This window comes from Lissotriton helveticus, chromosome 3_2 (assembly GCF_964261635.1).
Source record: "Lissotriton helveticus chromosome 3_2, aLisHel1.1, whole genome shotgun sequence".
NCBI lineage: Eukaryota > Metazoa > Chordata > Amphibia > Caudata > Salamandridae > Lissotriton > Lissotriton helveticus.
The window spans coordinates 501231365-501258557 of NC_136062.1; the positions used below are offsets into that span (position 1 = coordinate 501231365).

The window sequence follows — 27193 nt, forward strand, 5'->3', positions numbered from 1 at the left end:
AATTAAAAGACATGCTCCGTATGGGAGAATACACGTATCCAGATATTATTAAAATGTTAAAGGTCCTGTTGCCCGCAGGGGTATATGAAAAACTCAAGGAAAAAGAATGGGAGGTGGGAGAGAAAAAGATCGATTGGGCAGTCCTAGAAGCTGAAGATAAGATACGAGTACCAGGTACCGGTCTAGGAGAGAAATGTAAAGAATTACCAGAACTATTAATACAAGTTTTGCCAAGATTATTAGCCACTAAAAAGGAAGACTGGGATGCAATCTCAGCCTGTAAACAGAAACAAGACGAAGACACTAGTGATTTTTATTCTAGATTTGAGAAATGCTTTAGTATTAACAGTGGCCTCAAGACAAGTAGCGAGTCATACCCTCATCTCTTTGTTACTAAATTAGTCGAGAATTCAAGTCCACAAGTTAAGAACCGAGTTTTGAAATTCGAAAGTACCTGGCAAGCTAATACTCCGTCCCAGATGTTACAGATGCTTCAGTATCACCAGAATAGAATCAGAGAAGAGCAAGATCATGAAAGGAAACGTATGAAAGACACGAAAATGAAAGTACTGGTTGCACAATCTGTCCCTCAAGACAGTCAGAAGAGGGGTCCGAATCAAGCCAGTCATCCTGCAGTTCCCGTTAAAGGGACCTGCAATTATTGTAAACAGCCAGGTCATTATATAAACGAGTGTGCAGTTCTGAAACACAACATAGCCACCGGTAAGACTAAAGAAAGACCACGTCCGCCTAGACAAGAACAAGTTCCACAGGCTTCTCAGCCACAGAATGCACAACAGACAGTTCTAGCACCGCAGCCTATTGCTGCAACACAGCATGTTACACAGCAGATGTACCAGTATGCACAGTCCGAGTATCCAGAGTATCAGCCGTACTCATGAAACAGCCTAGAGAGGGAGGTAGGCTTGCCTCTCATCGAGATACCTGTAGATCAAGAGGGTCCCTATGTTCACAGTCAAGTATTAGGGAAAGACAGAAAGTTTCTGATTGATACAGGGGCAAGTAGGACCACCATCAGTCACGCCGAAGTTCCAGGGGCTCCGCTCTCAGGCTCTAGAAATGTTTCCCTTGGATTTTCAGGAAAGCCTATTGTAAACGAGATATCTAAGCCAGTTACTCTAGAAGTAGGTCCATTGTCCCGCACTACTGATCTGTTACTTACAAAGTCATGTCCAGAAAATCTGTTAGGCATTAAGACACTGAAAGAATTAGGTGCAGTTATTTGCTGTTCCCCAGAGGGAATACGCTTGTTCCTACGTGACTTCAAGGGTCACTATGTATTACGAGATTTTGATCCGAGATTGTCCAATGTTCCGCAGCATCTATGGGCGCAAGGTCCAACTGATGTTGGTTATATGCAAATCACACCCCATCGTGTGACTCTTAAGCCAGGTGTAGTGTTACCGCGAATCAGACAGTACAGACTGCCACCTGAGGCTGTAACAGCCTTATCCAAAATTATTGACGAGCTCATCGCTCAAGGAGTGGTTGTAGAAACTGACTCCAATGTATGTAATTCTCCGATCATTCCAGTCATGAAACGTACTGATCCAAATGCACCCCCAGTATATCGATTAGTGATTGACCTTCGAGAACTCAATAAATGTATTATTCCCCAGTACCCAGTTGTCCCAGATATCTCTTCCCTATTGACAGCCATTGATTCTGAAGCCACATTTTTTTCAGTCATAGACCTCAAGAACGCATTTTTCAGTGTCCCCATTCATCCAGACAGCCAGTTTCTTTTCGGATTTTGTTTAAATGGAAGGAGCTACCAATTTACACGAGCTCCTCAAGGTTTCACAGAAAGTCCAAGTATTTACAGTCAAGCACTTAAGAGACAACTAGACAATATTCACATGCCAACTGACACTGCCCTGCTCCAGTATGTCGATGATCTACTGATCACAGCCCGTTCTGAACGTGCTTGCGAGCGAGCATCACTTACAGTCTTGTATTTCCTTGCCGAGATGGGGCACAAGGTGTCCCCTTCAAAGCTTCAATTCTGTGTCCAGCAAGTGATCTATTTAGGCCACTTACTGTCCAAGAGGGGTAGGCAGTTGACACCTGACCGTATCCAGTTAATAGCGAGTCTTCCTCAGCCCAAGACCCAGAAGGAGGTACGTGCTTTTATCGGTCTCACTTCTTACTGCAGACAATGGATTCCTCAGTATGCATTTCTAGCTAAGCCACTGATACAGTTAACGACACAGGAGGCAGCCGTATCGACTGTCCTCCCTTGGACATCTGAACATACACTTAGTTTCAATGAAATTAAAGAAAGCTTTATGCCAAGCTCCAGTTCTAGCTACACCGAACTACAGTAAGCCTTTTACGCTTTTTGTCACTGAACGCGAAGGTACAGCATTATCTGTTCTTACACAAGATCAAGCAGGACAGTACAAGCCCTGTGCTTATTTTTCGAGCACACTAGATCCTGTAGCCCAGGCTCTGCCTGCGTGCCTCAAGTCAGTTGCAGCCACAGCACTAGCTATCAGACAAATTGATTCCATAGTATTAGGACATTCCTTGACAGTACAAGTTCCACACTCCGTGGAAGTTCTTTTAAACCGAACACAGACTCAGCACTTGACAATTGCACGTTTAACAGGTTATGAACTGACACTGTTCCAGCCACACATAGAAATCAGACGCTGCAACGTTCTAAATCCTGCTACACTGTTACCATCAGTTATTTCGAATCCTGCCACACACGACTGTGTGGAAGTAGTTAACATTATGACTAAGCCAAGACAAGATCTGACAGATATTCCATTACCAGATCCCGACCTGACACTTTATGTGGATGGTTCATGTATGAGAACAAGTACAGGAGAATTAGTAGCCGCGTATGCAGTGACTACTGACACTGAAGTTATAGAGACACATCGTATTGACACCCTGTCCGCTCAAGCAGCAGAGCTAGTCGCTCTGACACAAGCCTGCATACACGCCAAGAACCTGAAAGTCAATGTTTACACAGATTCACGTTACGCATTCGGAGTTGTGCACGACTTCGGAGTGCTCTTGCAGGAGAGAGGTTTCATGACTTCTCATGGAACCAAGATTCAGCATGGTCTCCTTATTCAAGCTCTGTTAGATGCCATACATTTACCGACATCCATTGCCATCATGAAATGCAAAGCACATACGAAAGTTACAGACATTGTTTCTCAAGGTAATGATCTAGCAGATCGCACAGCCAAGCTTACAGCACAGACTCCAGACATTTTAGTTAATCCGACACAGACACATACTCCAGATCTGACTACCTGTATGACAGTTAAGGACCCCACTCAAGATGTCATAGATATCCAGTTACATGCTACTCCTGATGAAATCAAGAAATGGTCCGAACAAGGAGGGGTCCAGACAGATCAGGGATGGGTGACGAAGGGAAAAGCCACATGGTTTCTCCCCGACTCTATGGTTCAAGTCATTATCAATACCGCACATAGTCCAGCACATTTAGGAGAAAAAGCTATGTTAGACAGTATCCAGAACATTTGGTTCAACAAGCATTTACGAGCTGCAGCCAAGCAGAAAGTCCGTACCTGTATGATATGTTGCCAGTTTAATCCAGGTAAAAGTGTCCCGGTGGAACAAGGGGGATTCCAGCCTCCTGACCACCCTTTTGAAGTCCTCCAAATGGATTATATTCAGATGGAGCGATGTCGAGGTTTCAAGTATGTCCTTGTAGTTGTATGCGCTTTGTCCAGGTGGACAGAAGCATATCCAGTCCCAGATTACACAGCCGCGACCACTGCCAAGCAGTTGGTTCGTGAATTCTTCCCCCGTTATGGACTCCCTAGGGTCGTATATTCTGATAACGGCCAGCCATTCTCATCTGAGCTCATGAAACATGTTTCCCTTTTGTTAGGGTACCAGTGGAAGTTCCATTGTGTACGCCATCCTGAAGCAGCCGGTCTAGTAGAGAGACATAATCAAACCCTGAAAATCCGCATTGCCAAAGTATGTAAAGAGAAAGGTGTGGACTGGCTGGTAGCTCTGCCAGTTGCTTTGTTTTATATGCGCATGGTCGCACATTCCAGATCAGGTCTGTCCCCGTACGAGGTCGTATTCGGCCGCCCCCCTAATATGTGGGGTACACCTAGACCCCGAAGTATTACCGATGTTTCAAGTAATATGCTGACAGATTACCTAGCTTCCTTGATGTCTGCCCTACATTCTTGTCGTTCACAGGTTGCCGCCGCATTTCCAGACAATACCGAGGTGGCACCGCATGAAATCGTTCCCGGATGCATGGTTCTTGTGAGGAATTTTGATCGTTCAAGTCCGCTGGAGCCCCGCTGGAAGGAACCCAAACAGGTCCTCCTGGCCACCCGTACTGCCATCAAGTTGGAAGGCAGGAAGGGCTGGGTCCACCTGTCACATGTGAAAAGATTTTATGGACTAAAACCTGTTACCAAAAACATTTCCGAGGATTTGAAAGACTGCCAAAGTACTATTCTTAAGGACTGTCCCGCAAAAGACAATGATACAGATTCCTCCCTGTTAGAGAAAACTCCGCAGCAGGAGTATAAGCTTAAATTAAGGTCTAGTAAAATAAGTCAGCCAGTTTGATTGTCTAGGTCCTCCCCTAGGTGAAACGGTTAGACCGGTTTCTGACATGTATATAATAGACCCCCACAGAGAGAGAGTTAGTGAGAACTCTAAAAGTTGCACTATTATTTTATGTTTTCTGCTATATTTTAGCATTATGATTTCCTGCACATGTTATGCATTTTATTTGTGTTTTCCAGTTTCTCATGTAAATAAGTCTGCTAATGCTACAGTAGAGCACACGTTTAGTGATCTGCCTCCTCATGAACTTTCATATCGTCTTGCTATGCGTAATAATTCCTTTATCCGCATGTTACATTATTCAGACCAGCAATGCCACTAATTGTTGGGTGTGTGGTCGACTCCCCCCTTTCCAGACACCGAAGGGAGTTCTGCCACTCTTTCCTTATCCATTTTCACATAATGGTTCGTGTTAACAGTACATGTTTCCCAGACAAGCAAGCTCTTCTCCACAGAACAGGGTTAGATCTAGAAAATGAAGTTTATAATTTGGGTAATTATTCTTCGAATTTTATGGTCCTGAATGTTCAGTCTGATTCTACTCCAGACTTACCCGCTATGTCAGTATTACCAGTCAAAGGTGAATTATGTGTCCGAAATAATGGTTCCGTACATGTAGGCCATAGTGATTGTACTACTATTGTCAAGTATAGTGACAGTGGGAAATCTATTTTCAAAGCTTCACGTCATTCTTATTTTGTTTGTGGTCAGACCGCATATGTTCGTCTGCCCCTCGATTGGGAGGGAACCTGTTACATTGCCTTCCTACTGCCACCAGTTTTCCTAGCCCCACCTGACTATCATAGGAATTCCCACCTAGTACATACTAGACACAAGAGAAACCTCCCGATTGTCGATTATACTGAAACTGCTCTAGAACAATACATAGATATCAATAAAGGTGTCTTCCCCTACTTAGGTACTGTTGTAAATAGTAAACTGATACGTAGATTAACCAGAACACTTGAAGCAGTAGTGATTGAGACTACTTCTGCTCTAGGTAACTTAACCGAAGAACAATCCTTTATGAGAATTGTCGTGCTCCAGAATCGTCTCGTCCTTGACGTCATACTGGCCGATAGGGGCGGGGCATGTAGAGTCATCGGATCTAGTTGCTGCATTTTCATTCCTAATAACGCGCCGTCTGTTTATTCAGCTATTACCAGACTCCATAATATTGCCCATATGTTACACCAAGATCCAGGCACCTGGACATGGTCCGGTTGGTTCTGGAATATAATTTCCGCCTGGGGATGGAAAGTATTATCCTTTCTGGGTATTGCAGTAGCGATCATATTCAGTTGCTGCCTCTGTTTACAATGTGGCCCTGCGATTTGCGGCATTTGTGCTACCTCTTGTATTCCTAGTCCCAAGTCCCGTTCTAAATCCAGTTCCAAGAAAATTCGAGACGAGCAAATGATACTGTATGAAATGATAGATGGTATCATGAATATTGATGTTTCCTGATGGAAACGTAGTGACAAGGAGGGAATGTGGAAAAGTAAATTTTGCCATGTTCTGTGTCCCTACGTGTCCCCCATCTTATGTTATGTGTGCATGATTAATATGCATATGTATTCCCCATGTTTGATTAAAGACGCAATTACAGTTGTGTCCAACACTAGTATGCCAGTTTCCAGTTCTCGTGAAAGCTACGAGTATTAGGCCTATGTAAAGTTGCGTTGCCACGTTTCTCAGTGTGCACGTTATTTCATTGAAAAGTCCCCGTTTCTAGGCCTCAAAAGGGCCCGGACACCAGATTCAGCTTCTGTCTCCTGAGCCCTCGCTGAGGAGCGATACAGCCCCCACCTGTATCCTCGACCCTTCACTTACTTCCTGCCTCGCAGTGCCCGGCACGGCCTGGCTCTGCCTACGAGTCTGCCAAGAGTATGTTATGATTCTAGTTATCAGTTCAGCCCTCCTTCTCTGCATTCCTAAGCTACTGAATCGCATCAATAGTTTCCGTCATTGTCTAGCCTTTACGTCTCCATGTAAGAGAAATACTGCATTTAATGGTCATTTAATATTCCTCAACACGCACTACATGTAGAATAATGCATGCTCCAGTCTTAGAGTCTGTTAGCCTCTCCCCTCCTGACTCTTAGTTTATATCAACATGTCTTCTAAACATTAGATACTAGATAGGGTTTAGGTACATGTCGCCCTGACTCTCCAGACTTCAGTCTCTACTCCTAGTGCAGAGTTCATAACCCCCAGCTTCTCCTAGTAACACGTCATTGTCAGTTTGCACGCACCATTAGGTTAGAGGTCCCGGCTCCTTAGGTAGCCCCCTCCATGTTTCCGCCCCATTTATGACATACTCTGTTACGTTTACATCACATGTCTATGTACACGCCTCTTGTTACACCCACTTTCACCCTTATCTTTCGCGACTGCTATTGACCACACCCACTGCTCCGCCTACTGTATTCACTGTAATGCAATTGTTTTAGTATATATATGTTGTACATTGTTATTAAAGTTAGCGCGCGCTCATCCCAGACCCAGCCCCGGCAGCTGCCGGGCCCTGTCATCCTATTCCTGTGCAGGTTGTCCTGTTCCTGTCCTTTATGCTGTATTAAACCTGCAAACTCCTACTACCTCGAATCTTGACTCTTATTTATTGAGCTATCTGTTATTCATATATTCATTCAAAAATAGAGGTATTATTTATTTATTTACCACACAATGCACATCAATCCAAAACGTTCATAGCTGGCCTCAGCAGAGGCCGGTCCGGTGGCTAACTGTCTTCTGCTTGATGACCCCTTTATTATAGACTTGGGTAGATTTGTGAATACTTCCACCGCCCTCGAGAAGTCCCAAAGCTCTCTGTAGAAAGAATTCCATGCAGGCCTTTTTGTCAGGGTTGGGCGTTATGGAGACCAAATGCCCAGCCATGCCTTCCTACGAGGTCATCAACGAGGCTATGTTGACCGACCACTCTCCTCCTGGCAGGACTCAAGCAGCAGAGCATCCTTCTTCACCACTCGCTCTTGCCTCCTCAGAGTTAGACACGGCAGGGGCGGCTCCCGCACAGGAGCCTACAGCGGATATCGGTGGTCTATTACAGGTGAAGCTGATTTCTCCTTCAGGGGTTTCTTTGGGGAGGTGCTGTTGAACATGTTTTTTCCTTCACAACTGAGTTCACCTTACTCAGAGCGGCTGGCTCCTCCGAACCAGGGGTCTCCAACCTTATATGTAGGGTCAGCTACTTTACATCAGTGAAAATCATCATGAGCTACTGAAGGCTTGTGCACTGTTACCATACACCCCCCACGCCAAGCTTCATTGACTGTAAGCCTAATGTCCAAACACCAGATAACTTTGAATAAAATACTTTGACTGGAGGCACTAAGACAGGGCTGCCATGTGAGACCGTGAGAACGTGGTCTTTGTGGATGTATAAATATGTGTGCACATAAATGGGATACATGTGTTTGGGCCTGTGGCATATGTACTTGTGGCACAGGACATTCCTTTTGCCATATGTGGAACCGTTACATGTTCACCACAAAAATACAATCATTTTTAAAAAAATGGGAGACATTTAAAGTGCAGAAAAATGTTCTGCAAAAATGTGCATTATATTGAACGTTTTTCTGCACTTTAAATTTCTCCAGATTAAAAAAATGACTGTATTTTTTCAAATACATATGGCACAGTGTCTACTGGCCACCGGGAGCAAGAGACCTGTTGTTTGTAAATGCGACACTTTGAAATGGGAGAAAATTAAAATAAAGAGTTGACTTATTCATTAAGGTTACTTTTCATCTTAATTTTCTCTCATTTAAAGGTATTCAGAAACATCCTTCTGGTCTCACGCTCTAATATTGAGTTCACAAGGACGTTTATAAACCAGAGTTAAATACCCCAGTGCTTTAGTTCTTCGCCTCTGAGCCCTAGTCGGGGTCATAAATCGGACTACTGCTCGATATCAGGCCTGTCTATCTGCAGCCTGATAATAACAATGTAAAATAAACACAGCCTTCCCTTAACATTAAAAGACGAGCATTTGCAATGCAATAGGTCTCGCATTATTAAAGTTTGAGCTATCGGCATTGCAACTGGAGCTCATGTCAAGCGCTCTGATACCTTTGGGACGAGTTTGCTCTATATAAAACTGCAAAACAAAAAAATAAGCATTAGCAATTCAATATGTCTCGCATTACTGAATGTTTGAACTATTGGCCTTGCATTGGTATTATTAAAGCCAATAGCTCAAACTTTTAGTAATGAGAAACCAATTTCATTGCAAATGCTTGTTCTCTTATGGAGGAGGCTTGGGGCAGGGCTGGCAGGTTTGATTGCGGTTTGGGCACTGAAAGAGTGGACAATGCGGCATGTTGCACAAGAAGTGACAAAAGAGAGAGGAGAGAAAAGGGTGATGGCAAGCTGGAGGGTGAAAGGGCCATGACGTGGGGACAGGCGAAACCAGAGACCAGAGAAGAAAGAAGCAACAGAAAAGGGAACTGGGCTTATAGGAAGAAGAGAGGGAAAGGAGGATTGGGGGCCGGGCTGGCAGGTTTGATTGCGGTTTGGGCACTGAAAGAGTGGACAGTGCGGCATATTGCACAAGAAGTGACAAAAGAGAGAGGAGAGAAAGGGGTGATGGAAAGCTGGAGGTTGCTGAGCCAACAGGTGCCAGGGACAAGGAAAATAGATTAATTGAAAAGGCCACGACATGGGGACAGGCGAAACCAGAGACCAGAGAAGAAAGAAGCAACAGAGAAGGGAACTGGGCTTATAGGAAGAAGAGAGGGAAAGGAGGATTGGCGAATGACAGACAAGAAGTTGATGGGATTTTGAGTTGGATGGGCAAAGATGGCAGCAGACACTTCATTTCAGGGAGTGGAATGAAAAAAGATAGAAGCAGCTGAGGGAAGACATCCCAAGAAGGACATGAATACATTCGACGGTGCTATACACTCAAATTAACAGAGTGAGCATGAAAGCAGTGTGTCCCGCCCTTGAGAAACAAGACATAAGGAGAAGTAATGGAGGAGAGCAGGGAAAAGGAGCAGTGAATGAAGACAATAGAGAGGGTGTTACCAATGATTGTTGGGGGTGGGGTAAGGGTGACAGAGTGAGAAATGTTATAAGGAGAGAGACAAGTGCCAATTACAATATGAGTGACGGGTGGCAAAGAGGCATTACGGGGCATACTCCGCTGTACGTGTGGAAGATCATGGTGACTCGCTGGGATGAAGCAATAGGGAAAGTCTTGGGACTAGGAGGGGGAGAAGTTGTGGGGATTCAGGGCAAAGATGGCCAAAGGGCTGGCCTAGACTGGTGGAGGAAACGGAGAGTGGCAGAGGCAATGCGGGGAGAGAGAGGAACAAGATCAGAGAAAGGACAGGGGTGTAGCTCCAAGATGTTCAAGCGTGAGCTTTGGGAAATCTGAACCCCCCCATACCCCCCAATCATAGTGATACCCCTGGAGAGCAAGGAGGTAGCTTGAAGGTTTCAGAAGGCAGGAAGAGGAGCTTGAGAGGTTTCAGAAGGGAGGAAGAGGAGCTTGAGAGGTTTCAGAAGGGAGGAAGAGGAGCTTGAGAGGTTTCAGAAGGGAGGAAGAGGAGCTTGAGAGGTTTCAGAAGGGAGGAAGAGAAGCTTGAGAGGTTTCAGAAGGGAGGAAGAGGAGCTTGAGAGGTTTCAGAAGGGAGGAAGAGGAGCTTGAGTGGTTTCAGAAGGGAGGAAGAGAAGCTTGAGAGGTTTCAGAAGGGAGGAAGAGGAGCTTGAGAGGTTTCAGAAGGGAGGAAGAGGAGCTTGAGTGGTTTCAGAAGGGAGGAAGAGGAGCTTGAGAGGTTTCAGAAGGGAGGAAGAGGAGCTTGAGTGGTTTCAGAAGGGAGGAAGAGAAGCTTGAGAGGTTTCAGAAGGGAGGAAGAGGAGCTTGAGAGGTTTCAGAAGGGAGGAAGAGGAGCTTGAGAGGTTTCAGAAGGGAGGAAGGGGAGCTTGAGGGGTTTCAGAAGGGAGGAAGAGGAGCTTGAGAGGTTTCAGAAGGGAGGAAGAGGAGCTTGAGAGGTTTCAGAAGGGAGGAAGAGGAGCTTGAGTGGTTTCAGAAGCGAGGAAGAGAAGCTTGAGGGGGTTCAGAAGGGAGGAAGAGAAGCTTGAGTGGTTTCAGAAGGGAGGACGAGGAGCTTGAGGGGTTTCAGAAGGGAGGAAGAGGAGCTTGAGAGGTTTCAGAAGGGAGGAAGAGGAGCTTGAGAGGTTTCAGAAGGGAGGAAGAGGAGCTTGAGAGGTTTCAGAAGGGAGGAAGAGGAGCTTGAGTGGTTTCAGAAGGGAGGAAGAGGAGCTTGAGAGGTTTCAGAAGGGAGGAAGAGGAGCTTGAGTGGTTTCAGAAGGGAGGAAGAGGAGCTTGAGAGGTTTCAGAAGGGAGGAAGAGGAGCTTGAGAGGTTTCAGAAGGGAGGAAGAGGAGCTTGAGAGGTTTCAGAAGGGAGGAAGAGAAGCTTGAGAGGTTTCAGAAGGGAGGAAGAGGAGCTTGAGAGGTTTCAGAAGGGAGGAAGAGGAGCTTGAGAGGTTTCAGAAGGCAGGAAGAGGAGCTTGAGAGGTTTCAGAAGGGAGGAAGGGGAGCTTGAGAGTTTTCAGAAGGGAGGAAGGGGAGCTTGAGGGGTTTCAGAAGGGAGGAAGAGGAGCTTGAGAGGTTTCAGAAGGGAGGAAGAAGAGCTTGAGAGGTTTCAGAAGGGAGGAAGAGGAGCTTGAGAGGTTTCAGAAGGGAGGAAGAGGAGCTTGAGAGGTTTCAGAAGGGAGGAAGAGAAGCTTGAGAGGTTTCAGAAGGGAGGAAGAGGAGCTTGAGAGGTTTCAGAAGGGAGGAAGAGGAGCTTGAGAGGTTTCAGAAGGGAGGAAGAGGAGCTTGAGAGGTTTCAGAAGGGAGGAAGAGAAGCTTGAGAGGTTTCAGAAGGGAGGAAGAGGAGCTTGAGAGGTTTCAGAAGGGAGGAAGAGGAGCTTGAGTGGTTTCAGAAGGGAGGAAGAGGAGCTTGAGAGGTTTCAGAAGGGAGGAAGAGGAGCTTGAGAGGTTTCAGAAGGGAGGAAGAGGAGCTTGAGAGGTTTCAGAAGGGAGGAAGAGAAGCTTGAGAGGTTTCAGAAGGGAGGAAGAGGAGCTTGAGAGGTTTCAGAAGGGAGGAAGAGAAGCTTGAGAGGTTTCAGAAGGGAGGAAGAGGAGCTTGAGTGGTTTCAGAAGGGAGGAAGAGAAGCTTGAGTGGTTTCAGAAGGGAGGAAGAGGAGCTTGAGAGGTTTCAGAAGGGAGGAAGAGGAGCTTGAGAGGTTTCAGAAGGGAGGAAGAGGAGCTTGAGAGGTTTCAGAAGGGAGGAAGAGGAGCTTGAGAGGTTTCAGAAGGGAGGAAGAGAAGCTTGAGAGGTTTCAGAAGGGAGGAAGAGGAGCTTGAGAGGTTTCAGAAGGGAGGAAGAGGAGCTTGAGAGGTTTCAGAAGGGAGGAAGAGAAGCTTGAGAGGTTTCAGAAGGGAGGAAGAGGAGCTTGAGAGGTTTCAGAAGGGAGGAAGAGGAGCTTGAGTGGTTTCAGAAGGGAGGAAGAGGAGCTTGAGAGGTTTCAGAAGGGAGGGAGAGGAGCTTGAGAGGTTTCAGAAGGGAGGAAGAGGAGCTTGAGAGGTTTCAGAAGGGAGGAAGAGGAGCTTGAGTGGTTTCAGAAGGGAGGAAGAGGAGCTTGAGTGGTTTCAGAAGGGAGGAAGAGAAGCTTGAGAGGTTTCAGAAGGGAGGAAGAGGAGCTTGAGTGGTTTCAGAAGGGAGGAAGAGAAGCTTGAGAGGTTTCAGAAGGGAGGAAGAGGAGCTTGAGAGGTTTCAGAAGGGAGGAAGAGGAGCTTGAGAGGTTTCAGAAGGGAGGAAGAGGAGCTTGAGTGGTTTCAGAAGGGAGGAAGAGAAGCTTGAGAGGTTTCAGAAGTGAGGAAGAGGAGCTTGAGAGGTTTCAGAAGGGAGGAAGAGGAGCTTGAGAGGTTTCAGAAGGAAGGAAGAGGAGCTTGAGAGGTTTCAGAAGTGAGGAAGAGGAGCTTGAGAGGTTTCAGAAGGGAGGAAGAGGAGCTTGAGAGGTTTCAGAAGGGAGGAAGAGGAGCTTGAGAGGTTTCAGAAGGAAGGAAGAGGAGCTTGAGGGGTAAAGACAGATCAGAATGTAGAGAGAAACAAGAGACAGACAGTCACATGTTTTGGAAGTAGAGGCAGGGAAAATGAAGGAAAACTGGTAGTGAGATTGGGTATGTGAAAGACTATGGAAGGATTGGACGAATCTGACTGAGATTTAGGATGGTTATAAGGGATGTACTCGAAAACTTGGAAAGTGTGTGGGCGTGGATGGTAAAGCAAATGAAGACTGTACAAGGTTGAGACCCGTGAAGAGAAAGTTAGTGGGAGTGCCAGCAATGGCACTAGAAAAAAACGAGCCCACAGGATAATTTATAGCTCATATGTCCCCCATACATCACTGCTCTAAGGAAACAGGCCTTTTCCTTCTATTGGTCATTCAGCAACTGCCAAACTGAACAGGCTGCACCGGTCGAAACCACGTCCTGAAGTCTACTGTAGTGGTTTCCTTGAAGGCACAGCCCGAGATCACAAGGTCAATAAACAATTGGATTTAGTCGACAACATCACAACGCGTGCATTAGTGGGTGTGCCACAAACAGATCCTCACTGGAGGGTTTTAGCAGAGACTAGAAAAAAGGAAGAGACCATTCATTCATGCAGCTCATCGCCCAACCTTTCACTCCTCTTTCCTTCACAACGTGAAAGAGAGTTGGGTTAGCATACTGTTGCGATAAAGAGTTTACAGTGGAAGTCCAATCAGACATTATTTTTAAAATTTTAGATTGCGTGCAAACTCGACCTAAAGGTATCAACGCGCTTTACATGGGCACCAGTTGTGTTACAGATGGAAACATTCGTTGTTTTTTTTAGGGTGGTTAAGTGATTTGCCAAGAATTACAGGATGATGAGTGTCCCCGCCGGGACTAGTATCTGGATCGAGGTCGACCGACCTCGAAGCGTTACCTAGCAGTGTTACCCATTATAAGGTATTTGGAGGCCGCTTCACTATAATTGAGTCTGTCTTTTATTTCCCAACGTAGGCTTAAAGGGGCCGTTTGTTTTACTTGCATTACAGACCATGCGCACTTTCTAAATCGCAGTGCGAAGGATTTCAAACAAATGAAAACAAGGTGATTATCCACATTTAAAGAGCATCTCAGCAGCAAAAAATGGGGCAGTCTACAACCCTCAAGAGGCAGAGCGGCCTCCACAGGAACTGCGCCTGGAGGTGCAGATTAAAATGCGACAGAGCCCCCACAGCTTTGAACGCGCCTGGGAGAAGACCGGGCCCGTCTGCACCAGTCCGAGCCTGGGCTTGGCCCCCCCTCTTTGAGTCCCCGGTTCAACTGATAGACTCATCGTGTACAACCACGCGGACTTCACTCGCTGGACTTAAGGTACTTAAAAACATTCAATTAACAATTTTATTATTAATAAAAATGGGCAAACAAAAGGTGCCAGGGGCCTGCATTTCAACACACACATGTACTGCCTTTGATAACATGCTAGCCAAAGCAGTGAGGGTGTACTCCAATGAAATAGTACTCGGAGAACACAGACTTTCGTTAGATCTGGGCCATCTACATAAGCATCCTGTTAATGTGGCCAATCCTACCTCCTTTACTATAACTTGCCCACATCACCCCCTTTACCAGTACATAATACACGATTGCTAAACACCGGTTCCTTCAATGCTGTATCTCCCACTTGCTGCATTCACTGTGCCTTGCGGTTCTCGTTGAGTTACACAGTCTGGGCTTCTAGATTATACCCAACCTCCCCAAACCTAACAAGCGGCAGTGAAAGCGATCGCTATTGTAAAAAAAAAAAAAAAACACCCGCGCACCCACAGCAAAACATGTGCTTTCAATTACCGCGCCTGTGTCTAGGCACGATAATTAAAACCACATGGCCTTTGGTGCGCGTAATAGACACCAATAGGCCATGGGCACAATAATGCTCCCGCCTTTGGCCGATTGCGTGCACTCTTGCTAAAAAACACGCATGCAAAGGCTAACAGCGGGGCACAAAAAGAAAATCACGCGCACAAGCATGTACGATTCCTAGGTCACTCTCCTAAACCCCATTTTTAGCTACTAAATGTCTTGCGCTGCGTGAGCAATGCTGCGCACTGCACCGCTAGGCGCAAGACCTAAAAAATGAGACCTGTGCTTAGTTAAAAACTAACTCAAGGCTACGTGCTACTCTCAAGGTGTCTGGGAGCTACTGGTAGCTTATGATTGCTGGTTGGAGACACCTGCTCTAGATAGTGGAGGTTTATCAGATGAGGTCTATGGGACTCTCTCGGGACTCTCACGAGTTCCACCCTTGCCCCTTTCTTTTTCCCTTCTCGACCAAGCCGTTATAGACTAGGAAATCCGAATCTTCTGATAAAAGTGGTCATATCTCCTTCCCAACATCACTCAAAGGGGTCTTGCAGTACCATTTTTCCGGGTCCCAAACACAGGGAATGTCACAAGTTGGTTTTAAACCTCTGAGAGTTCAACATATTGGGCTACTACCACCACTTCAAGATGGAGAGTATTCCTCCCTCAGGGATCTCCTCAGAGAAGGTGACTGGATGGCCCAGCTAGACTTGGAAGACGCCTACCCGATAGTCCATATTTAACAAAGTTAGCCCAGCACACTTTAAAAGTCAAGTAATAAAAATTAAACAGTTTGTAAGATGCAAATATATTCCAATGAAGAGTCGATGTTATGTGGTCGTATTAAATTTCATTCTTTATTTTTCTTTTTTTTTAAACGTTTTGCAACCCCCAACGCGTTTCATCCATACACGGACTTCTTCAGGGCTCGCAGTATGTATTTTTAGTGCTGTCATATGATTATTGCCAATGTACTATGACCAATTCTTTTTTGAGACCAGTGAACACCTCGAAAATAAGGTCTATTTCACTCCAGGTAATATTCCATGTTGAATTTGTATCAAAGTAAAACGTTGTTCGGGCAACACGATCGTCCACGGGAGAAGGCAGCACATGCCCTGTGAGTCCTGAAGAAGTCTGTGTATGGACAAAACGCATTGGCGGTTGCAAAACGTTTAAAAAAAAGAAAAATAAAGGATGAAATTTAATACGACCACATAACATCGACTCTTCATTGAAATACATTTGCATCTTGAAAACTGTTTAATTTTTATTACTTGACTTTTAAAGTGTGCTGGGCTAACTTTGTTTGTTGTGGTTTTGGGAAAGCAGGTTGGGTGACAACTGGCTCCCCAATTATGGGAGGCATAGGGGATTGTGCCTCAAGCCCTTTGTGCACCTTTTGTATCGGATAAACAGGGATGTTAGGACTTGTGCGGGTATCTTTGCGTTGATCCCTAAAAACCCTTGTAATTTGATAGTCCATATTTACTCCCTGCACCGTCACTTCCTCCACTTTCAATGGGTTTGAGTATTCAGCTCTTCCATTTGAGCGGTCCTCCACCCCTTGGTGCTTTATCAATTTGATGAAACCTGTTTTTTAGTTTCTATGGGCTCCCAGAGTTCGGCTCATCATTTATCGAGATGACCGCTTAATCGTAGCCCAAGTTAGGGACCTCTGTCTCTCAATCAATAAATTAATCAGGATTTGTATAGTGCAGCACGGTCAACCCTAAGGGTATCTGGACGCTGTGGATGTGAGTCAGAATAAAGGTCAGAAACGAGCAGTAAGTGGCAAAATAAGGCCAGACAGAGGCAAAATAGAGGCAGGATCAAGTAGAGTAGAGGCAGAAAAACAAACAGAAAAGGAGCAGAGGAGGCAAAAAACCGAAGGAAACAGAGGGCCGCGGGCAAGCTGGATAGGAGGACCATCGAGAGTTACGATGTGACCTCCGTTAAGCAGGTCCTGGGGGAGGGCGGGGCATTCATTGGCGGGAGGAGGGAAAAGGCAGGATGATGGGGCAGAAAAAGACAGACTAAAGGTCCGAAACTAGCAGAAAGAGGCAAATTAAATGTCAGAAACGATCAGAAAGAGGCAGAATAAAGGTCACAAACAAGCAGAAAGAGGCAGAATAAAGTTTGGAAATGAGCAGAAAGAGGCAAAATAATGAGCTGAACCAGCTGAAAGAGGCAAAATAGAGGGCAGGAGCGAGTAGAGAAGAGGCAAAACACGAGCAGAAAAAGAGCAGAGGCGGAACAAAACCGAAGGCAGCGTAGCGGACTGAGAGCAAGCAGGACAGGAGGACTGTCGCAGGGGGAGCTGGCACGAGGACCTTCTCTATCAGCTAGACCTGACCGTTTCTCTCTTTCAGCACCTGGGGGTTCCTCCTGAATGTGATGCAATCCATGTTGATTCCCTGATGTTCATTGGGATTCCTGGGGTTCAAGATACTCGATGACGGCGCAATTATTACTCCCCACTCAGGAAGTCTGAGATGTCAAACAAGAATCGAGAACCCTGCTTTCTACTACTCTCGTCTCCTTGCTGCAGATTGCTTAAATCTTGGGGCTTCTGGCCTCCGCGATTCAGGCCTTCATCATGGGTTTGCTTCACTACTGAGTGCTTCAAGGCCTCAAAATCCACCATCTCCAGAAAGGTTTGTCCAGTTAGGACCTGGTTCCCGATTCAGGAGACAAGGGAAGAGATGGAACTGTGGTTGCATCACATGGAGGCGTGGATGGCAGAGCGAATTTCAGGTCTCCACCGGACGTCGTCATCAAGTTGGATGCGAGCAGATGAGGTTAGGGGAGCGGATGTGGCTAAATCTCAGAGGGGGAACTTGGTCAGAGGAAGATCTCTGCCTCTACATCAACTGCCGGGAACTGTTGGCCAGGTCTTTCGCCAAAGGCTCTGTCCTGCAGAAATTCTCAGGGTGCATCATCTTGTGGATGGGCAATGATTCAGCCGTCTGTTATCTCAACAAGATAGTGGGCATGAGGTCACGCAAGTTGGCGGAAATCGCTTTTGTCTGCAGCGCAAGAATTCAATGATCGTGGAGCAACTTCCTGGTTCATCCAATGCGAACGCCGACTGGAATTCAATGTTTTTGAGGGATGGCAGCAATTGGAAGCTACACCCACCTGCCATCCAATCAGTTTAACATCTTTGGGGTTTGTATTGGATTGATTTGTCTGATTCACAGCTCAACAGTCAGCTGCCGCAGTTTTCAGCAGGAGGCCGGACCCTCTGGCCCTAGCAACAGATGCCTTCACACAGGACGGCACTCAGGATCTGATGTACGCCTTTCCCGATGATTCCTCGAGTGGTGGCTCATGTGAGAGCACAGAGGGCGAACTTGACCCTGGTGTCAAAATCTGGTTACCGGCTCAGATGGATCTCTCAGGCGACTAGCACGTCCTTCTCTTGTCCTTTCTGAAGAGTCTTATGGATCTGTCGGTGGGGCTTATACTGTAGGAATCCCTTAAGACTTATGGCATGGCATCTTTTAGGGTTCACTAGAGACCACCTGTACTTTTGCAGCCAGCTGAGTTCTTTGTCTCTTAATTCTGGTCTACCAACACACAAAACGATACTCGTTGCGTGGCACTGATCGGTCAGTTGGAATGATCCACGATGTATTGATCCGGTGGAGGCAGACTTACCACATGCAGTGAATTTCCTTTCATGTTTGGAAGCGGACGGAATGGCCTATCGATCAGTTAAAAACTTCTACTAGCCCATTTCCGCTGGTCATCTTGCTCTGGAGAGCAAACCCATTGGTGAGCAGCCGTTGATTTGTACGGTTATGAGGGGTATTCACATCTTAAATCCTACTGTCCCTCGCTATTCACACCTATGGGATGTGGACATTGTCCTCAGTTTTTTGCAACACTGGCACAAAAATTCCCTCTTATATCTTAAGTGGGTGTCAGCCAAGCTGACTCTACTCCACTCCTGGCCACAGAGTCTCGTATGTGAAAGCACTTAAAGTTGCAGGTAGAGTATAAACTCCAGAAGGGGTATCTTTCCAGATTACCAAATGTACAAAGACTTTCTCCAAATGCATTTGTATCCCAGTTTTCCGAACAATTTTCAAGTGTGTGCGGTTCAATGCCTCAAGGTTTATTCGCCTTGATCCTCCAGGGCAATTGTGATAGCGATTCGGAAGACCTCTGGCCCAGTGACTTATGGTGTGAAATGGCGGCTAGCTGAAGCAGGTGTGGATCGGAGTATGTTTGGCGATCATTTTGTCAGGTGGGCTATGGCCTCCAAGGGCCAGATGTAGGTAATTCTAGTTTACCGATTCATACATACCGAATTTTACCGATTCGGTATTTATGAATCGTTAAAATAGAGGGTGGGAGATGTAGGTAAAAATTTATTTTCAGTTACCGAATCGGTAACAATCTTATTTACCGAATCGGTATTGCCCATTGATTCCTATGGGCCTTGAAGCCCATAGGAATCAATGGGCAATACCGATTCGGTATTTACCGAATCGGTAAATACCGAATCCTGCAAGGCTGCAGGGGGTGTCACTTTGACACCCACTTGCACCCCAAATACAGGCATGTGTGCCATGTGGCACACATACATGACCTGTGTGTCAAATTGCACAGGTGTGCATGCACACATGTGCATGCACACCTGGATTCGGTATTTTACCACCCAATAGGATTGGGTGGTAAAATACCGACTCTTAAGGGCCTGTGGCACTCTCAGGAGTGCCACCTACAGGTGGAATTACCGAATCGGTAAAATTACCGATTCAGTATTTTACAGATTCGGTAAATTTACCGATTCTGTAAAATGCTGGCTCCTACATGCCGATTATGAAATACCGGTCGGTAACAGCCGAATTCGCCCGTTACCGACCGGTATTTCCTCTCCTACATCTGGCCCCAAGTCTTTTAGTTTGGGATCTCGCCTGGAAGACATCATGGGAGCTGCTGATTGGTCCACAGACTCTACTTTTAAACATTTCTATTATAAGCCTAGTGTGAATGTTGCTTCTGTGGCGGTGGATCAGCTTTCACCAGGCACAATCTAAGCCCCCGGTCCTCACACAGAGTAAAACATTTTCAAGCATTTGCATTTAGAATTTTCAATTCTATTAAGGACGCAGAGGCGAGGATTATCCCACCGATATGGTCTTTTTTGCAATGTAAACTAATGCTTTGTTTGATTGTATTGTTCCCTCCCCTTAAATAGAATATGTGGTATAGGGTGGAGATTACTTCCCTTCCTTTTTGTGCTGCCGGTGCGGAGCAGAATCAAAGGTGAATGGGTCCCAGGAAACGTTTTGGAGTTTCCAGTTAATGTTAACACCTTCGACGCTGTTGACGGAACTGTTCCGTCATGCCCCTCGGGTGGGCTGTGCTCATGACGGAACGGTTCCGTCACTGCCCGGCCGCTGCGCCTGCGCGGCGCTGATTTTGCGCCTGCACGGCGCGTTTCATTAAGCGGGCGGGGCCGTGATGGAACCGTTCCATCACAAGCACAGCTCACCCGCGAGCCGTGACGGAACGGTTCTGTCAGCAGCGCAGGTGAGCTGCGCGCCCCCCCGCGACCGTTAGCGCTGCGGCGGAATAGCTGCCGCAGCGAAGGTGTTAATGATCTCGTACCAGTCGCGTGTGAAGATACCATGGTTCCATCTTCTCAGCTGTGGTCTGACCATGGAACACATGTGTATCAACAACCTGACAATACTCAACGCTAGTCAAAGGTTTAATTGGTCAATGGAAGTGCCTTTCTTTTGATGATCAGAATTGGAACACAGTTTGAAATAGAAATTTTTGTTTTCTGATTTATACTCAAACAGAAGAATGAACTGTACAATAGAAAAGGACTATTGTTTGTGATTACAAAATCTTTCACTCAAATTAAAAACATCAAACAAGAAATATTTCAGAGGGTGCGGGGACAGAGCTCAGGATTCACACATTTTACGCTCTGTTGAATCCTCACCAAGAGAACTGAAGGCCTGGTGGATTTCCTTCATCACGTTCCTGTACAGCTCCTTCTGCCACCGGTGTAAGAGCTTCCACTCCTCTTCGGAGAAACATGCAGCCACATCCCGAAACTCAAGCAGAGCCTGGAACAAAGTATTTTACATCCTACGTTAATGTTCAGTGTTAACACCAGCATGAGGTAAACGGAGATGGAAATTCAAGTAAAACAGAATGTTAAAACGGATCTTAAATAGGGGGTCCCAGTGTGAATGATTGTGACAACGTTTTTCAGAGAAACAGCATGCCTCCATTATTCACATGGTTATTAAATGCAACAACAACGGTCACAAACATCTTAAAACCAGTAAACGTTACACATAAAAAAGCATATTATATAACTCTTTGCTCCATGGCCAAAATGTGCCAAACTGGTATTACAATGTTTTAATTGAGATAAAAGTTGAGCCAATATTCTCTTTTTCAACTCTGAAGGTGGTGGGTTATGCCCAAGATAATATCATGTATTACAGCCAATAAAATCCAGCACTGTTTGCTCCTCTTGCTGGGTTGCTCCAGCGCTTTACTGTATCTCAACAGATGTGACCTCGTTGAACTCTTCCTCAGCCGTAGTGTGGTCCCCAAACCATATCATCACAGAGTGGGCCTTTCCAGACTCCTCCCGTCATTAGTGTCTCCCACAGACTCTCCTCCAGGAGAAGGGCCCCCCACTCTTCCTCCAAGCCTGAAGACTCTCCAAATGTGTTCTTCTTCAGCAGCAGTGTATGCCCCAAGACTTCTCCTCATGAGCTGTGGACTTCTCCCTGCCATTCCAAGGAAAGCTTAGAATCTTTCTCTGTAGCTGTGTGGTCCTCCACCCTCTGGTGTCCCAGACTATTCCTAAGCAGCTCTGGCTCCACTGGACTCTTCCTCTGTAGTTGGGGCTCCCCTAGAACCTGTCCCTGTAGCTGGGGCTCCCCTACACTCTTCCTCTGTATCTGGGGACCCCACAGACCCTGTCCCTGTAGCTGGGGCTCCCCTAGACTCTTCCTCTGTATCTGGGGACCCCATAGACTCTGTCCCTGTAGCTGGGGCTCCCCTAGACTCTTCCTCTGTAGCGGGGACCCCCTAGACTCTTCCCCTGTAGCTGGGGTGCCACTGGACTCTGTCCCTGTAGTTGGGGCTCACCTAGACCCTTCCTCTGTAGTTGGGGCTCCCCTAGACTCTGTCCCTGTAGTTGGGGCTCCCCTAGACTTTGTCCCTGTAGTTGGGGCTCACCTAGACTCTACCTCTGTAGTTGGGGCTACCCTAGACTCTACCTCTGTAGTTGGGGCTCCCCTAGACCCTTCCTCTGTAGTTGGGGCTCCCCTAGACTCTACCTCTGTAGTAGGGGCTCACCTAGACTCTACCTCTGTAGTTGGGGCTCCCCTAGACTCTGTCTCTGTAGTTGGGGCTCACCTAGACTCTACCTCTGTAGTTGGGGCTCCCCTAGACTCTTACCTCTGTAGTTGGGGCTCCCCTAGACCCTGTCCCTGTAGTTGGGGCTCCCCTAGACTCTTCCTCTGTAGTTGGGGCTCCCCTAGACTCTACCTCTGTAGTTGGGGCTCCCCTAGACTCTTCCTCTGTAGTTGGGGCTCCCCTAGACTCTACCTCTGTAGTTGGGGCTCCCCTAGACTCTTTCTCTGTAGTTGGGGCTCCCCTAGACTCTTCCTCTGTAGTTGGGGCTCCCCTAGACTCTACCTCTGTAGTTGGGGCTCCCCTAGACTATTCCTCTGTAGTTGGGGCTCCCCTAGACTCTACCTCTGTAGTTGGGGTTCCACTAGACCCTTCCTCTGTAGTTGGGGCTCCTCTGGACTCTTCCTATGGAGTTGGGGCTCCCCTAGACTCTTCCTCTGTAGCTGGGGCTCCCCTAGACTATTTACCTGTAGTTGGGGCTCCCCTAGACTCTTCCTCTGTAGTTGCGGCTCCCCTAGACTCTACCTCTGTTGTTGGGGCTCCCCTAGACTCTTCCTCTGTAGTTGGGGCTCCCCTAGACTATTTACCTGTAGTTGGGGCTCCCCTAGACTCTTCCTCTGTAGTTGGGGCTCCCCTAGACTCTACCTCTGTAGTTGGGGCTCCCCTAGACTCTTCCTCTGTAGTTGGGGCTCCCCTAGACTCTACCTCTGTAGTTGGGGCTCCACTAGACTCTTCCTCTGTAGTTGGGGCTCCCCTAGACTCTTCCTCTGTAGTTGGGGTTCCACTAGACCCTTCCTCTGTAGTTGGGGCTCCTCTGGACTCTTCCTATGGAGTTGGGGCTCCCCTAGACTCTTCCTCTGTAGCTGGGGCTCCCCTAGACTATTTACCTGTAGTTGGGGCTCCCCTAGACTCTTCCTCTGTAGTTGGGGCTCCCCTAGACTCTTCCTCTGTAGTTGGGGCTCCCCTAGACTCTACCTCTGTAGTTGGGGCTCCACTAGACTCTTCCTCTGTAGTTGGGGCTCCACTAGACTCTTCCTCTGTAGTTGGGGCTCCACTAGACTCTTCCTCTGTAGTTGGGGCTCCTCTAGACTCTACCTCTGTAGTTGGGGTTCCACTAGACCCTTCCTCTGTAGTTGGGGCTCCACTAGACTCTTCCTCTGGAGTTGGGGCTACCCTAGACTTTTTCCCTGTAGTTGGGGCTCCACTGGACTCTTCCTCTGTAGTTGGGGCTCCCCTAGACTCTTCCTCTGTAGTTTGGGCTCCCCTAGACTATTTACCTGTAGTTGGGGCTCCACTAGACTCTTCCTCTGTAGTTGGGGCTCCACAGACTCTTCCTCTGGAGTTGGGGCTACCCTAGACTCTTTCTCTGGAGTTGGGGCTCCACTAGACTCTTCCTCTGGGGCCATGCCTCAGAGCTCCTTGGGGCCATGCCTCAGAGCTCCTTGGGGCCATGACTCAGAGCTCCTTGGGGCCTTGTCTCAGAGCTCCTAGGGGCCATGCCTCATAGCTCCTTGAGGCCATGCCTCAGAGCTCCTTGGGGCCATGCCTCATAGCTCCTTTGTGGAAAAGTAAATTTTGCCATGTTCTGTGTCCCTACGAGTCCTCCATCATATGTTATCTGTGCATGATTAATATGCATATGTTATTCCCCATGTTCGATTAAAGACGCAATTATAGTTGTGTCCACCTTTAGTATGTCAGTTTCCAGTTCTCGTGAATACTACGAATATCAGGCCTATGTAAAGTTACGTTGCCACGTTTCTCAGTGTGCACGTTATTCCATTGTAAAGTCCCCGTTTCTAGGCCTCAAAAGGGCCTGGACATCAGATTCAGCTCCTGTCTCCTGAAGCCCTCGCTGAGGAGCGATACAGCCCCCACCTGTATCCTCGACCCTTCATTTACTTCCTGCCTCGCAGTGCCCGGCTCAGCTTGGCTCTGCCTCTGAGTCTGCCAAGAGTATGTTATGATTCTAGCTATCAGTCCAGCCCTCCTCCTCTGCATTCCTAAAGCTACTGAACTGCATCAATAGTTTCCGTCATTGTCTAGCCTTTACGGCCCCATGTGAGAGAAATACTGTATTAATGGTCATTTAATATTCTTCATCACGCACTACATGTAGAATAATGCATGCTCCAGTCTTAGAGTCTGTTAGCCTCTCCCCTCCTGACTTCTAGTTTATATCAACATGTTCTCTAAACATCAGATACTAGATACTGCTTAGGTACATGTCGCCCTGACTCTCCAGACTTCAGTCTCTGCTCCTAGCACAGAGTTCATAGCCCCCAGCTTCTCCTAGTGATACGTCATTGCCAGTTTGCGCGCACCATCAGGTTAGAGGTCCCGGCTCCTCAGGTAGCCCCCTCCATGGTTTCCGCCCCATTCATGACATATTCTGTTACGTTTGCATCACATGTCTGTGTATACGCCCTGTTACACCTCTTTTTCACCCTTATCTTTCGCGACTGCTACGCATCACGCCTATTGCTCCACCCACTGCTACACCTATTGCAATGTAATGCTATGTGTTTGCGTTATGTATATATGCCCATGTACTGTTATTAAAAAGTTCCCTTGTCCCGATCCTGATCCTGGCAGCGCTGCCAGGGCCCTGCCATCCTATTCCTGTGCAGGTTGTCCTGTTCCTGTCCTTATGCTGTATTAAACCTGCAAAACTCCTACTACCTCGAATCTTGACTCTTATTTATTGAGCTATCTGTTATTCATTTATACATGCAAAAAGAGAGGTATTATTTATTTATTTACCACATAATGGCGCCCGAATAGGGACTTGCCCTTTCCCCACGCGTCGGTGAAGCCACGCCGACCCCCTGACCCTCTGCAGTCGTGACGGAACTCTTCTGCGCACCGGCAGATATTTCTGCTTCAAGTATCCCTCAGGCCCACGGAGGAGACGGAGGAGGCGGTCCAGCATCCAGACGAGACGGTGGAGGAACGCGGCGAGTCCCGACCAGAGCCCAAGCCAAGAGTCCAAGGTCCGAGGTATCCGGAGGCCCACCCGTAACAGAAGTCCGAAGTTCGTCCGTCCGGCGTCCAAGCAGTCCCGTCCAGTCTGAGGCCTTCCGTTCTTACTGCCCGGTGAGTACCGTTACTGGGTTAGTATCTAGACAGGGTCAATCTAATTGACTCTGGTCCGTGGGTTGGTGGTACACAGTCCCACAAACGAAGTGTCCACTTCGGTGGATGCGGGTCCTGACGTGTCTCTGTATGAGACCGGTAAGTTTCGTACTGTTTCAGCAGTGCATCTAGTTTCTGTTCTAGTCAGTTCTGTTCTCGAGAAAATTCATGTATTCTGTTTTCCGTATTCCAGGTAGTATTCTGTTCGAACTGTTATTCTGAATGTTCTTCATGTATCTTGATGTCGTGGAACGAGTGTGAAGTAGTTATCGTGTTTATTGTGTATCGTATTGTGTCCAGATTATAGTTCAGTCATGCCGCTCTTTTCAAAACTGCGTCAGTTGAAAACTAGAAAGGGTCTGCTGGAAGCAGCAGTTCCGGTTCCGCCTAGGGACAGTCCAGGTCATTTTATGTATCAGAAGCATGGCATAAGCGCCATATTATATCTAGATTTATGGGTAGAGTATACCAAACAGTTAGAAGAAAAGTATAGATGGCCCGTATCGGGTACATGGGATGCCGAGTGCATCATGAGAGTAGAAGAAGCATTATGGAAAAAGAAAGCCAGACAGTCACAGAAAGATGCCATCGAGTTATGGCGCAAAGAATCTCATAAAAGAACTGTTGGAAATGGGATCCCCGGCTGGCCAGGGCTTTCGCCAAAGTCAGTCAGAGACCACCACCCCCAAGTCAGGGCAAGGGAGTTACACGCCAAGATAACCCCTACTCACCCTCTAGGTAACGTGGCGCGAGCAGCAAGGCTAAACTTGGAGGCGATGTAAGTTAAGTATTTGCGCACGCACCCCAGCAACAACCCCCAGGCCCACCACAAAGGAAACTCCACACAAGGTTATATAAAAATAGCCTTTGTATTACACCAAAACACATTAGATAAAACACACACTTTACAATGTGCCAGAGGCACGGGCAGAATTTACAGGGGATTATTTACAAGACAGGGCCACCTGGACCACTGTCAGGAATCAGAAGTAGCACTTTCAGAAATAGCACTTTTGCATGTAAAATCTTTAGCACAAAATAGCACACAACCAGTATCTACTGGTAACCAGGATCTCACTAGCACCACCTGTACTAGGGAGAAAACAACCACCTACACATCACAATACCTGTGGGGGTGGATGCACATAACACATGATGCAATGCATAACATTCATTCAGAGGTGTAAAGGAGGAAAACACATGATGCATCACAATACATTCAGAGGTGTAACAATAACATTGCGCAAAACTTAGATCAGTCACCACCTGTGACAGTCCCTGTGTCCCAATGTCAGGGCCTAAACGTGGCAGTTGCCCACAAAGTGCTGGGCAACTGGTGCAGGGAAAGTTAGGGCACTGTGGAGCCTCTCTGGCTCAAGAACCACCACTGTGGCACTGCGGAGCCTCTCTGGCCTCAGAAGTAAATCAAAATGCCCCCCTAGAGCCTCTCTGGACTCTTGCAAATGTGGCACCAACGTTGGAGTCCCCCCTCTGGGGACTCGAAATCAATGAAGGCCCCTTGAGCCCCTCTCAGGGCTCTAAACACGACTGTGGCACCTTTGAGCCTCGCTGGGCTCTAAACAAATAAAGGTGATGCCCCCTGAGCCTCTCAGGGCTATTAACATCAAGCAATGCCCCCAAGAGCCTCGGGGCTCTAAGAACACTTGCCCCTTCGTTGGAGTCCCACTCGGGGGACTCTAGAGACACCAATGCCCCCTTTGCCGGTGGAGCCTCGCAGGCTCGAAAGAAGATGTGGGCGGGAGCCTCTCTGGGCTCTGCACAAATGTGGCGCCGTGAGCCTCGCACTGGAGGGGAGGGGCGGGCACCGTCAATGTGCCCCGACGCCCCCCTCTCCCTGAGCAGTCACTCACCGGCTTCTGCAGATACTCCCTCGGTCTGGGGAGTAGCGCGTCTCCTCTGCCCGGCGGCTCTTCTTCTCCCCGGGGCTCTCCCTTCACATGGAGCCCCGGCAGGCAGCAGCTTCCGCCTGCCTCTCTCCTGCCCCCGGCCTGCCTGACTTCCGGGTCGCGGCTGCGGGGGCGGGACTTCCGGTCGGCCCGCTCTCCGATTGGCCGGCCGGCGAGAACACTTCCGGGTCGCACTTGGCAGCGGCCCGGCAACGTTTTTAAACACCC

The 27193-nt window shown here is 47.5% G+C and overlaps 1 protein-coding gene across 1 annotated transcript in view; it reads right to left on the reverse strand.

The window, feature by feature from the left end:
* Positions 1-27193, reverse strand: part of LOC144826116 (uncharacterized) — a 155264-nt gene that overhangs the window by 110435 nt on the left and 17636 nt on the right. Inside the window, exon 2 of the mRNA XM_078684517.1 lies at positions 20488-20614. Coding sequence (XP_078540643.1) covers positions 20488-20614 — 127 coding nt within the window. The remainder of the gene's footprint in view (positions 1-20487; positions 20615-27193) is intronic.